Source organism: Pseudophryne corroboree (assembly GCF_028390025.1).
Source record: "Pseudophryne corroboree isolate aPseCor3 chromosome 2 unlocalized genomic scaffold, aPseCor3.hap2 SUPER_2_unloc_3, whole genome shotgun sequence".
In the NCBI taxonomy this organism is placed as follows: Eukaryota; Metazoa; Chordata; class Amphibia; order Anura; family Myobatrachidae; genus Pseudophryne; species Pseudophryne corroboree.
Window position 1 is genome coordinate 539,406 of NW_026967490.1, and position 13,362 is coordinate 552,767.

The following is a 13,362-nucleotide window of genomic DNA, read 5'->3' on the forward strand; positions in this document are numbered from 1 at the left end:
GGACGTCTCCAGGTTTGACCACACGCCCTGGAAGTTTCTTCCCTGTGTGACTGCTCCCCAGCCTCGTAGGCTGGCATCCGTAGTCACCAGGACCCAGTCCTGTATGCCGAATCTGCGGCCCTCTAACAGATGGGCACTCTGCAACCACCACAGGAGAGACAACCTTGTTCTTGGTGACAGTGTTATCCGCTGATGCATGTGCAGATGCGATCCGGACCATTTGTCCAGCAGATCCCACTGAAATGTCCGTGCATGGAATCTGCCGAATGGAATCGCTTCGTAAGAAGCCACCATCTTTCCCAGGACTCTTGTGCATTGATGTACTGACACAGTTCCTGGTTTTAGGAGGTTCCTGACAAGTTCGGATAACTCCCTTGCTTTCTCCTCCGGGAGAAACACCTTTTTCTGAACCGTGTCCAGAATCATTCCCAGGAACAGCAGACGAGTTGTCGGGGTCAATTGAGATTTTGGAAGATTCAGAATCCACCCGTGTTGCTGAAGCACTACCTGGGTTAGTGCTACACCGACTTCCAGCTGTTCTCTGGACTTTGCCCTTATCAGGAGATCGTCCAAGTAAGGGATAATTAATACGCCTTTTCTTCGTAGAAGAACCATCATTTCGGTCATTACCTTGGTAAAGACCCGAGGGGCCGTGGACAAACCAAACGGCAGCGTTTGAAACTGATAATGACAGTCTTGTATCACGAACCTGAGATACCCTTGGTGTGAGGGGTAAATTGGGACATGCAGATAAGCATCCTTTATGTCCAGGGACACCATGAAGTCCCCTTCTTCCAGATTCGCTATCACTGCTCTGAGTGACTCCATCTTGAACTTGAATTTCTGTATGTACAGGTTCAAGGATTTCAGGTTTAGAATAGGTCTTACCGAACCGTCCGGCTTCGGTACCACAAATAGTGTGGAATAATACCCCTTTCCCTGTTGTAGGAGGGGTACCTTGACTATCACCTGCTGAGAATACAGCTTGTGAATGGCTTCCAAAACCGACGTCCTTTCTGAGGGAGACGTTGGTAAAGCAGACTTTAGGAACCGGCGAGGGGGAGACCTTTCGAACTTCAACATGTAACCCTGAGATATTATCTGCAGGATCCACGGGTCCACTTGTGAGCGAGCCCACTGATTGCTGAAAATCTTGAGTCGACCCCCCACCGCTCCTGAGTCCGCTTGTAAAGCCCCAGCGTCATGCTGATGGCTTTGTAGAACCCGGGGCGGGCTTCTGGTCCTGGGCAGGGGCTGCTTGCTGCCCTCTCTTACCCTTTCCTCTGCCTCGCGGCAGATAAGACTGTCCTTTTGGTCGCTTGTTTTTATAGGAGCGAAAGGACTGCGGCTGAAAAGACGGTGTCTTTTTCTGTTGGGAGGGGGTCTGAGGTAAAAAAGTGGATATGCCGGCAGTTGCCGTGGCCACCAGGTCCGAAAGACCGACCCCAAATAATTCCTCTCCTTTATATGGCAATACTTCCATATGCCTTTTGGAATCCGCATCACCTGACCACTGTCGCGTCCATAAACTTCTTCTGGCAGATATGGACATCGCGCTTACTCTTGATGCTAGAGTACAAATATCCCTCTGAGCATCTCGCATATAAAGAAAAGCATCCTTTAATTGCTCTAGAGTCAATAAAATACTGTCCCTATCCAGGGTATCAATATTTTCAGTCAGAGAATCCAACCACACTACCCCAGCACTGCACATCCAGGCTGAGGCTACTGCCGGTCGCAGTATAACACCAGTATGTGTGTATATACTCTTCAGTGTAGTTTCCAGCCTCCTATCTGCTGGATCCTTGAGGGCGGCCGTATCAGGAGACGGCAACGCCACTTGCTTTGATAAACGTGTGAGCGCCTTATCCACCCTAGGGGGTGTTTCCCAGCGCGCCCTAACCTCTGGTGGGAAAGGGTATAATGCCAATAACTTCTTGGAAATTAGCAGTTTTCTATCTGGGTTAACCCACGCTTCGTCACACACGTCATTCAATTCCTCTGATTCTGGAAAAGCTACAGGTAGTTTTTTCACCCCCCACATAATACCCCTTTTTGAGGTACCAGCAGTATCAGAGATCTGCAAAGCCTCCTTCATTGCCGTGATCATATAACGTGTGGCCCTATTGGAAAATACGTTTGTTTCTTCACCGTCGACACTAGATTCATCTGTGTCGGTACCCGTGTCGACTGACTGAGGTAAGGGACGTTTTACAGCCCCTGACGGTGTCTGAGACGCCCGAGCCGGTACTAACTGGTTTTCCGGCCGTCTCATTTCGTCAACTGACTTTTGTAATGTGCTAACATTATCACGTAATTCCATAACTAAAGCCATCCATTCCGGTGTCGACTCCCTAGGGGGTGACATCACCATTACCGGCAATTGCTCTGCCTCCACACCAACATCGTCCTCATACATGTCGACACACACGTACCGACACACAGCAGCCACACAGGGAATGCTCTAATCGAAGACAGGACCCTCTTAGCCCTTTGGGGAGACAGAGGGAGAGTTTGCCAGCACACACCAAAAGCGCTATAAATGTATATAAACAACCCTAGAAGGTGTTGTTTTTGATATAAGCGCTTTTAATATATCAATATCGCCAAATTATGCCCCCCTTCTCTTTGTTACCCTGTTTCTGTAGTGCAGTGCAGGGGAGAGTCCTGGGAGCCTTCCTCACCAGCGGAGCTGAGCAGGAAAATGGCGCTGAGTGCTGAGGAGAATAAGCTCCGCCCCTTTTTCGGCGGGCTTTTCTCCCGGGTTTTAAGAAAACTGGCCTGGGTTAAATACATACATATAGCCTTAATGGCTATATGTGATGTATTTATTTTGCCACTAAAGGTATTTAATATTGCTGCCCAGGGCGCCCCCAGCAGCGCCCTGCACCCTCCGTGACTGAATCAGTGAGACGTGTAGCAACAATGGCGCACAGCTGCAGTGCTGTGCGCTACCTTCATGAAGACTGAGGAGTCTTCTGCCGCCTGCTTTCCGGACCTCCGTCTTCAGCGTCTGTAAGGGGGATCGGCGGCGCGGCTCCGGGACGAACCCCAGGAGGACCTGTGTTCCGACTCCCTCTGGAGCTAAGTGTCCAGTAGCCTAAGACTCCAATCCATCCTGCACGCAGGTGAGTTGGAAATCTCTCCCCTAAGTCCCTCGATGCAGTGATCCTGTTGCCAGCAGGATTCACTGAGATTTAAACCTAAAAAAACTTTTTCTAAGCAGCTCTTTAGGAGAGCCACCTAGATTGCACCCTTCTCGGACGGGCACAAAAACCTAACTGAGGCTTGGAGGAGGGTCATAGGGGGAGGAGCCAGTACGCACCATGTGATCCTAAAAGCTTTATTTAGATGTGCCCTGTCTCCTGCGGAGCCCGCTATTCCCCATGGTCCTGACGGAGTCCCAGCATCCACTAGGACGTTAGAGAAATCTTATTTTCTCTAACGTCCTAAGTGGATGCTGGGGACTCCGTAAGGACCATGGGGATTATACAAAAGCTCCCAAACGGGCGGGAGAGTGCGGATGACTCTGCAGCACCGAATGAGCGAACTCTAGGTCCTCCTCAGCCAGGGTATCAAACTTGTAGAATTTTGCAAATGTGTTTGACCCCGACCAAGTAGCTGCTCGGCAAAGTTGTAAAGCCGAGACCCCTCGGGCAGCCGCCCAAGAAGAGCCCACCTTCCTCGTGGAATGGGCTTTCACTGATCTAGGATGCGGCAGTCCAGCCGCAGAGTGTGCAAGCTGAATCGTGCTACAGATCCAGCGAGCAATAGTCTGCTTTGAAGCAGGAGCACCCAGCTTGTTGGGTGCATACAGGATAAATAACGAGTCAGTTTTTATGACACTAGCTGTCCTGGAAACATACATTTTCAGGGCCCTGACTACGTCCAGCAACTTGGAATCCCCCAAGTCCTTAGTAGCCGCAGGCACCACAATAGGCTGGTTCAAATGAAAAGCTGATACCACCTTAGGCAGGAATTGGGAATGAGTCCTCAATTCCGCCCTATCCATATGGAAAATCAGATAAGGGATTTTGCATGACAAAGCCGCCAATTCTGACACACGCCTGGCCGAAGCCAAGGCCAACAGCATGACCACTTTCCACGTGAGATACTTCAGCTCCACGGTTTTAAGTGGCTCAAACCAATGCGACTTTAGGAAATCCAACACTACGTTGAGATCCCAAGGTGCCACTGGAGGCACAAAGGGGGGCTGAATATGCAGCACTCCTTTAACAAAAGTCTGAACTTCAGGCAGTGAAGCCAGTTCCTTTTGGAAGAAAATCGACAGAGCCGAAATCTGGACCTTAATGGAACCCAATTTGAGGCCCATAGTCAGCCCTGACTGTAGGAAGTGCAGGAATCGACCCAGCTGAAATTCCTCCGTTGGGGCCTTCCTGGCCTCACACCAAGCAACATATTTTCACCATATGCGGTGATAATGTTTTGCGGTCACATCCTTCCTGGCTTTGATCAGCGTAGGAATGACTTCCTCCGGAATGCCCTTTTCCTTTAGGATCCGGTGTTCAACCGCCATGCCGTCAAATGCAGCCGCGGTACGTCTTGGAACAGACAGGGCCCCTGCTGCAGCAAGTCCTGTCTGAGCGGTAGAGGCCATGGGTCCTCTGAGATCATTTCTTGAAGTTCTGGGTACCAAGCTCTTCTTGGCCAATCCGGAACAATGAGAATAGTTCTTACTCTTCTCCTTCTTATTATCCTCAGTACTTTGGGTATGAGAGGAAGAGGAGGGAACACATAAACCGACTGGTACACCCATGGTGTCACTAGAGCGTCCACCGCTATCGCATGAGGGTCCCTTGACCTGGCGCAATAGTTTTCTACCTTTTTGTTTAGGCGGGACGTCATCATGTCCACCTGTGGTCTTTCCCAACGGTTTGTAATCAGCCGGAAGACTTCTGGATGAAGTCCCCACTCTCCCGGGTGGAGGTCGTACCTGCTGAGGAAGTCTGCTTCCCAATTGTCCACTCCCGGAATGAACACTGCTGACAGTGCTAACACGTGATTTTCCGCCCATCGGAGAATCTTGTGGCTTCTGCCATCGCCATCCTGCTTCTTGTGCCGCCCTGTCGGTTTACATGGGCGACCGCCGTGATGTTGTCTGACTGGATCAGACCGGCTGGCTTTGAAGCAGGGGTCTTGCCTGACTTAGGGCATTGTAAATGGCCCTTAGTTCCATAATATTTATGTGTAGGGGCATCTCTTGGCTTGACCAAAGTCCTTGGAAATTTCTGCCCTGTGTGACTGCTCCCCAGCCTCGAAGGCTGGCATCCGTGGTCACCAGGACCCAGTCCTGTATGCCGAATCTGCGGCCCTCCAGAAGATGAGCACTCTGCAGCCACCACAGTAGAGACACCCTGGTCCTTGCAGACAGGGTTATCCTCTGATGCATCTGAAGATGCGATCCGGACCACTTGTCCAAAACAGATCCCACTGAAAGATCCTTGCATGGAACCTTCCGAATGGAATTGCTTCGTAAGCAGCTACCATCTTTTCCAGGACTCGCGTGCAGTGGTGCACCGACACCTGTTTTGGTTTTAGGAGGTCTCTGACTAGCGACGACAACTCCTTGGCCTTCTCCTCCGGGAGAAACACCTTTTTCTGTTCTGTGTCCAGAACCATCCCCAGGAACAATAGACGCGTTGCAGGAACCAGCTGCGACTTTGGAATATTCAGGATCCAGCACGATCAACAACTGATCCCTGGACCTCGCCTTTATAAGGAGATCGTCCAAGTACGGGATAATTATAACTCCCTTTTTTCGAAGGAGTATCATCATTTCGGCCATTACCTTGGTAAATACCCTCCGTGCCGTGGACAGACCAAACGGCAACGTCTGGAATTGGTAATGACAGTCCTGTACCACAAATCTGAGGTACTCCTGGTGAGGAGGGTAAATGGGGACATGCAGGTAAGCATCCTTGATGTCCAGTGATACCATGTAATCCCCTTCCTCCAGGCTTGAAATAACCGCCCTGAGCGATTCCATCTTGAACTTGAATCTTTTTATATATGTGTTCAAGGATTTAAAATTTAAAATGGGTCTCACCGAACCGTCCGGTTTCGGTACCACAAACATTGTGGAATAGTAACCCCTTCCCTGTTGAAGGAGGGGTACCTTGACTATCACCTGCTGCGAATACAGCTTGTGAATTGCCTCTAGCACTGCCTCCCTGTCCAAGGGAGTCGGTGGCAAGGCAGATTTGAGGAAACGGCGAGGGGGAGACGTCTCGAATTCCAGCTTGTATCCCTGAGATACCACTTGTAGGATCCAGGAGTCCACCCGTGAGCAAGCCCACTGATCGCTAAAGTACTTGAGACGGGCCCCCACCGCACCTGGCTCCGCCCGTGGAGCCCCAGCGTCATGCTGTGGACTTAGAGGAAGCGGGGGAGGACTTTTGTTCCTGGGAACTGGCTGTATTTTGCAGCTTTTTCCCTCTACCTCTGCCTCTGGGCAGAAAGGACGCGCCTCTAACCCGCTTGCCTTTCTGGAGCCGAAAGGACTGTACCTGATAATACGGTGCTTTCTTTGGCTGTGAGGGAACATGGGGTAAAAATGCTGATTTCCCAGCTGTCGCTGTGGAAACTAGGTCCGAGAGACCATCCCCGAATAACTCCTCACCTTTATAAGGCAAAACTTCCATGTGCCTTTTAGAATCTGCATCCCCTGTCCACTGCCGAGTCCATAAACCCCTCCTGGCAGAAACGGACATTGCATTTATTCTAGATGCCAGCTGGCAAATATCCCTCTGTGCATCTCTCATGTATAAGACTGCGTCTTTAATATGCTCTATGGTTAGCAATATAGCGTCCCTGTCCATGTTGAAGCAATAGCTGGTCTCAGTATAATGCCTGAGTGTGTATAAACAGACTTCAGGATAGCCTCCTGCTTCCTATCAGCAGGTTCCTTGTGGGCGGCCGTGTCCGGAGACGGCAGTGCCACCTTCTTTGATAGACATGTGAGCGCTTTATCCACCCTAGGGGATGTCACCCAGCAAAACCTGTCCTCTGGCGGGAAAGGGTACGCCATTAGCAACTTTTTATAAATTACCAGTTTCTTATCGGGGGAAGCCCACGCTTCTTCACACACTTCATTCAATTCATCAGATGGGGGAAAAACCACTGGTAGTTTTTTCTCCCCAAACATTATACCCTTTTTTGTGGTACCTGGGGTAACATCAGAGATGTGCAAGACATTTTTCATTGCCGGAATCATATAACGGGTGGCTCTATTGGAATGTACACTAGTCTCCTCGTCGTCGACACTGGAGTCGGTATCCGTGTCGACATCTGTGTCTGCCATCTGAGGTAGCGGGCGTTTTAGAGCCCCTGATGGCTTTTGAGACGCCTGGGCAGGCACGAGCTGAGAAGCTGGCTGTCCCACATCTGTCATGTCGTCAAACCTCTTATGTAAGGAGTCGACACTATCACGTAATTCCTTCCACATGACCATCCATTCAGGTGTCGGCCCCGCAGGGGGTGACATCACATTTATCGGCACCTGCTCCGCCTCCACATAAGCCTCCTCGTCATACATGTCGACACAGCCGTACCGACACACCGCACACACAGGGAATGCTCTGACTGAGGACAGGACCCCACAAAGCCCTTTGGGGAGACAGAGAGAGTATGCCAGCACACACCAGAGCGCTATATAAAACAGGGATACACACTACACAGTGATTTTTCCCCTATAGCTGCTTATATAATACAGATTGCACCTAAAATGAGTGCCCCCCCTCTCTTTTTTACCCTATGTAGTCTGGAACTGCAGGGGAGAGCCTGGGGAGCGATCCTTCCAGCGGAGCTGTGAGGGAAAATGGCGCCAGTGTGCTGATGGAGATAGCCCCGCCGCTTTTCCGGCGGACTTCTCCCGCTTTTTTATATGTATATCTGGCAGGGGTATTTTACACATATATAGTCTCTATGACTATATTATGTGTTTTCTTTGCCAGCAAGGTACTTAAATTGCAGCCCAGGGCGCCCCCCCCCCAGCGCCCTGCACCCATCAGTGACCGGAGTGTGAGGTGTGCATGGGGAGCAATGGCGCACAGCTGCAGTGCTGTGCGCTACCTTGATGAAGACCGAAGTCTTCAGCCGCCGATTTCCAGGAAGATCTTCTTGCTTCTGGCTCTGCAAGGGGGACGGCGGCGCGGCTCCGGGACCGGACGACCGAGGCTGGGCCTGTGATCGATCCCTCTGGAGCTAATGGTGTCCAGTAGCCTAGAAGCCCAAGCTAGCTGCAAGCAGGTAGGTTCGCTTCTCTCCCCTTAGTCCCACGTAGCAGTGAGTCTGTTGCCAGCAGATCTCACTGAAAATAAAAAACCTAAAATATACTTTCTTTTTCTAAAAGCTCAGGAGAGCCCCTAGTGTGCAACCAGCTCGGCCGGGCACAAAATTCTAACTGAGGTCTGGAGGAGGGTCATAGAGGGAGGAGCCAGTGCACACCAGGTAGTCCTAAAGCTTTCTTTAGTTGTGCCCAGTCTCCTGCGGAGCCGCTATTCCCCATGGTCCTTACGGAGTCCCCAGCATCCACTTAGGACGTTAGAGAAAACAAGATTTTGGTTATCTACCGGTAAATCCTTTTCTCGTAGTCCGTAGAGGATACTGGGCGCCCGCCCAGCGCTTCGTTTTCCTGCAACTGTTATCTGGTTCAGTACATCTATGTTTAGTTGAGAACTGCATTGTTACTTGGTAAGTAATGTTTCAGCAGTTGCCGAGTAGTTCAGGCTAGTATTAATGGCACTATACTGGAAACTATACTGGAAACTACTGAGGAGGAAAGGGATCTAGGAGTCACTATCTCAGGTGACATAAAGGATAAATATAGTAATAATGGCACTATACTGGAGACTACTGAGGAGGAAAGGGATCTAGGAGTCACTATCTCAGGTGACATAAAGGATAAATATAGTATTAATGGCACTATACTGGAAACTACTGAGGAGGAAAGGGATCTAGGAGTCACTATTTCAGGTGACATAAAGGCAGGTAAGCAATGTAACAAGGCAATGAGGAAGGCTAGTCAGATGCTTGGCTGTATTGGGAGAGGAATCAGCAGCAGAAAGAAAGAAGTAATAATGCCACTGTATAGGTCATTGGTACGGCCTCATCTAGAATACTGTATTCAGTTCTGGAGGCCATATCTTCTAAAGGATATTAATACATTAGAAACTGTACAAAGGAGGGCAACTAAAATGGTGCATGGCCTACATCACAAAACATACCCAGAAAGACTAAGAAATCTCAACATGCATAGTTTGGAGCAGAGAAGGGAAAGGGGGGACATGATAGAAACTTTCAAATATATGAAGGGTTTTAACAAAGTCCAGGAGGGAAACATTCTCCAAATGAAGAGAAGCAATAGGACACGAGGACATGCACTGAGACTGGAGGGGGGGGAGGTTCAGGGGAAATTTGCGGAAAAATTATTTCACAGAAAGGGTAGTGGACAAGTGGAATAGCCTCCCATCAGAGGTGGTAGAGGCTAAGACAGTAGAGCAATTTAAACATGCATGGGATAGACATAAGGATATCCTTACAAAGAAATAAGGATCAAGTAAGGTTAGTGATAAAAAAATAATATAAAAAAAAATAAAATAAATAAATAAGGGGCAGACTAGATGGGCCAAGTGGTTCTTATCTGCCGACAAATTCTATGTTTCTATGTGCCTTGTATGTGTGAGCTGGTGTGAATCTCACCACTATCTGTGTTAAATCCTTCTCTCGAAGACGTCCGTCTCCTCGGGCACAGTTTCTAGACTGAGTCTGGTAGGAGGGGCATAGAGGGAGGAGCCAACCCACATTCTCAAACTCTTAAAGTGCCAATGGCTCCTGGTGGACTACGAGAAAAGGATTTACCGGTAGGTAACCAAAATCCTATATATTCCATTTTGGAATAAGGCTGTAACATAGCAAACTGTGGAAAAAGTCAAGCGCTGTGAATACTTTCCGGATGCACTGTACACCGGACTATGTGGTTCGTGTTTTCCTTTTCTCATATCCTTGCTGGGCTTCATGTAAATTGGGAAGCAGCGTCCCCCGCTCCTAAAGATCTGAAACATAACCCACGATCTATGTCCTCCTACAGAAGAAGTTCCTTATCTCCAGTTCTCACACACCTCATGCTTCTAGATTCCATTAATTGTGCACAGCTCACAGGCACCAATCCCCCATGAGAGGAGATTTTCACTGTCAGGTGCAGGAACACAGAATCTACATGGCTGCCATTCTTCGGGAGCCTATCATACTAAGCAGAATACAGATCGTCTATTAGCTGCCGGGAAGCCTCCAAAAACACATGTAATATTGTGTCCTTGGATCCAATTAAAGAAACCAGATTGCACTGATTAGAATATTCTGTCTGCATTAGGGAAAGGCTACACGCTGTGTGTCATCTGACCCTAACACAATAGATACAAGGTTTTCTGTTGGGTATATAGCTCACCTGGGAAGTCAGTAGAGGAATGACTCCGATAGGTCTCAGAGAAGCTGTTCATCAGCGCATTCTGGCAAGTATTTGTAGTATCTGTAAATGTAGTCATGTAGAGATCTCTGCAGGAGTCAGTAAAGGTCCTTGGGAAGGTACTGAGGGTGGCTGTGGAATGATTCATGTACACACTTGTGTTGGAGGAATTGCTGAAGGTGGAGAGGCTGCTGTTCTTTAGGTAGGAATCTGAGAGAGGACTCTTTGATGTATCTATCTGAGGATCAGCATAAGGGTTTAGTGTGAGATTGTGGGCTGCATCTGCCATGGCGTCTGAAGGACTTTCCTCTGTCTGAGTCACAGTCATGTCCTCTTCTCTCTCACTTCCCAGTGGATTCTCTGTTTTCACATTAATAGATCCTGTTGAGAAGAACAAACACAAGTTACTTCCATGAACCACTTCATATCCACTCACAGATTAAAGGGTAAAGTAGGTCAGTCACAGGAGGAAAACGCCCTATAAAGCCCCATTGTCACATTCAAGTTGTATGATATTGTAAATGTAATACAAACCACTAAAGATACAGCCACAGATCTGATCATTACAATGAGGTTAGAACAAAGAGGACTTCACACAATGCTATATGATGACAGTGTAGAACATGGGTCTTCATCGGCGGCCTTCAAGCTGCTATGGAACTACACATCCCAGCATGCTCTGACACAGTTTTGCTATTAAGGCATGCTGGGATGTGTTGTTATAGCTGGAGGGCCGAGGCTGAAGACCCATGGTGTATGAGAAAGACAGCCCTCCATTTACATAATGAAGGTGGTCTTTGATCAGAAGCTATTCACATTCGTACATTTTATAACAACCAGTAATAAACAGAATGAAATATTTAATCTCACTCATTGATCTATGGGAGGAGATATCTAGAACTGGCCACACAACAGCCCAATCCTGTTGTTCAAGCTCTACTGTCCATCTTGCCACAGATCCAGCCATACAGCCACTAGTGACTACTGCCTGGCGTCAGTTTGTGCCGTCACATAAGACCACAGCACAATAGTCTGATGCCGCCAAGTTTTGATCACATTCTCCACAATGGTCAATAATGAGCCGCTGTATCTTGGACTGAAATCACTTTCAGACAAATTGTTCAATGGCATATGAAAGTGAATACAAGATTATCTGTATTATTGTCCCCTATTTCCTGTGTGTGGGTGACCTATTTTACTTTGGATACACTGGGCTCAAAAGGGTGGTATTCACCCTCGAGGTTCACATTGTGCTTTATTTTGGCCTTGGTGCATGGACGCTGGTAACTGAGCATACACTGACTCCTGTTTTTCTTTGGGGATATCTTCTTTGGAGCAAGACTTCTAGGCCCAAAGGCTTTAGGTTTCACTCATTTGTCCAATAGGATAAGTGAAGAGTCAAATCCCAGAGAACAGTTTTCTGCGTCCCGTGCAGATCAGCAAATGAAGCTACGGCCTGGGCAGTCCAGTAATGTAAAGGATACGTGCGCGCTGAAGTGGGTATAAACAGGAAGAGTATCGGCGTCCGACCTCCTCTGATAAATGGTAAAAATGGAAGATAGGGAAGTGTTCTGCCTGATGTGTGTGCAGCAATACAATGTGCTCGTCCGTGTACAAATGTCTAATGGATACAAGTGTGAATAAGATTTAATAAGGGAATCTTTACTTTGTGTCTATGAACGAATGATGACATTGTGGCAATACCAACAATATATTATTATGATGGCACTAGGTAGCCAGACTGACAATAACAATACAGAAAATGTTCCTGGCAGAAGTAAGGTAACAGAAATACTTGTATGGAGTCAATGAGCTGTATCTCGGATCTCTAAGCCGCCGAGCCTGGGTTCAATGTTGCTGGTCTTAGAGTCCAGTGGGTATCTGCTCTCTACGATATGGTTAGAGTCCTCCTGATGAGTATCCGGTGCCTCGAGTCTAATTGGCAAGTGTTCACAGATAACAATAATGATAACTCTTGAGGGTGTAGCATCCTGCAATCTCTGTACCTCGTACTTACCCCACCACTGGTACTATGCCTGTAGGTCACTTCTCCTGGCAGCAGTGCTGCAACGTGGATGATGGAACGGAGTAGATAGCTCTGCAGGTGTCCTTCTGGGTGCTTTCGGACCCTGATGACAGGCAGGTCATATAGTCAGATCCTCTTTGTATCCATTCAGTTTGCAGGGTCCCAAAGAGCTGGAACAATCCTATGTTTGAGCATCTGCCGCAGGTAACAGCTGCTGTTGATGTTGAGCCCATGCTTCACTTACAGTGTGGAAGCTGCGGCTGTTGAGTGGTGGTGGTGGTGGGAATATCACTGTGATTCCATAGTCACGTTCTTTCACCTAGGTGTAGTAGATGTCAGTGGGTAGTGCCGAGGTTTGGACTACACAAGACTCAACGTACGTATTTCAGCTTTAATAGAGTTTTTCAAGGATAGTTCTCATTCCTGATTCCCTTCTAATAGGGCAGTCTCCTTTCTGATTGGATGATTAGATAAGTAGGATGAGACCAGGATAGGACAGTGTCCTGAGGACCTAGGGATGTAGTGTCTGTATGAGAGGTCACAGTGTCACATGCAGCAGAGACACCAGAGAGGGGAACACAGAGAGCGATTAGATAAGTAGGATGAGACCAGGATAGACAGTGTCCTAAGGACCTAGGGATGTAGTGTCTGCTATGAGGAGAGGTCACAGTGTCACATGCAGCAGAGACACCAGAGCGGGGAACACTGAGAGAGCGATTAGATAAGTAGGATGAGGCCAGGATAGGACAGTGTCCTGAGGACCTAGGGATGTAGTGTCTGTATGAGGAGAGGTCACAGTGTCGCATGCAGCAGAGACACCAGAGAGGGGAACACAGAGAGAGTGATTAGATAA

At 48.4% G+C, this 13,362-nt stretch overlaps 1 protein-coding gene across 5 annotated transcripts in view; it reads right to left on the reverse strand.

Moving 5' to 3' along the window:
- The window catches only part of LOC134983056 (zinc finger protein ZFP2-like), a 266,048-nt gene that overhangs the window by 39,679 nt on the left and 213,007 nt on the right, over positions 1-13,362 (reverse strand). For all 5 annotated transcript variants that reach the window (XM_063948752.1, XM_063948750.1, XM_063948751.1 and 2 more), the window contains exon 5: positions 10,466-10,864. In XM_063948752.1, coding sequence (XP_063804822.1) covers positions 10,466-10,864 — 399 coding nt within the window. The remainder of the gene's footprint in view (positions 1-10,465; positions 10,865-13,362) is intronic.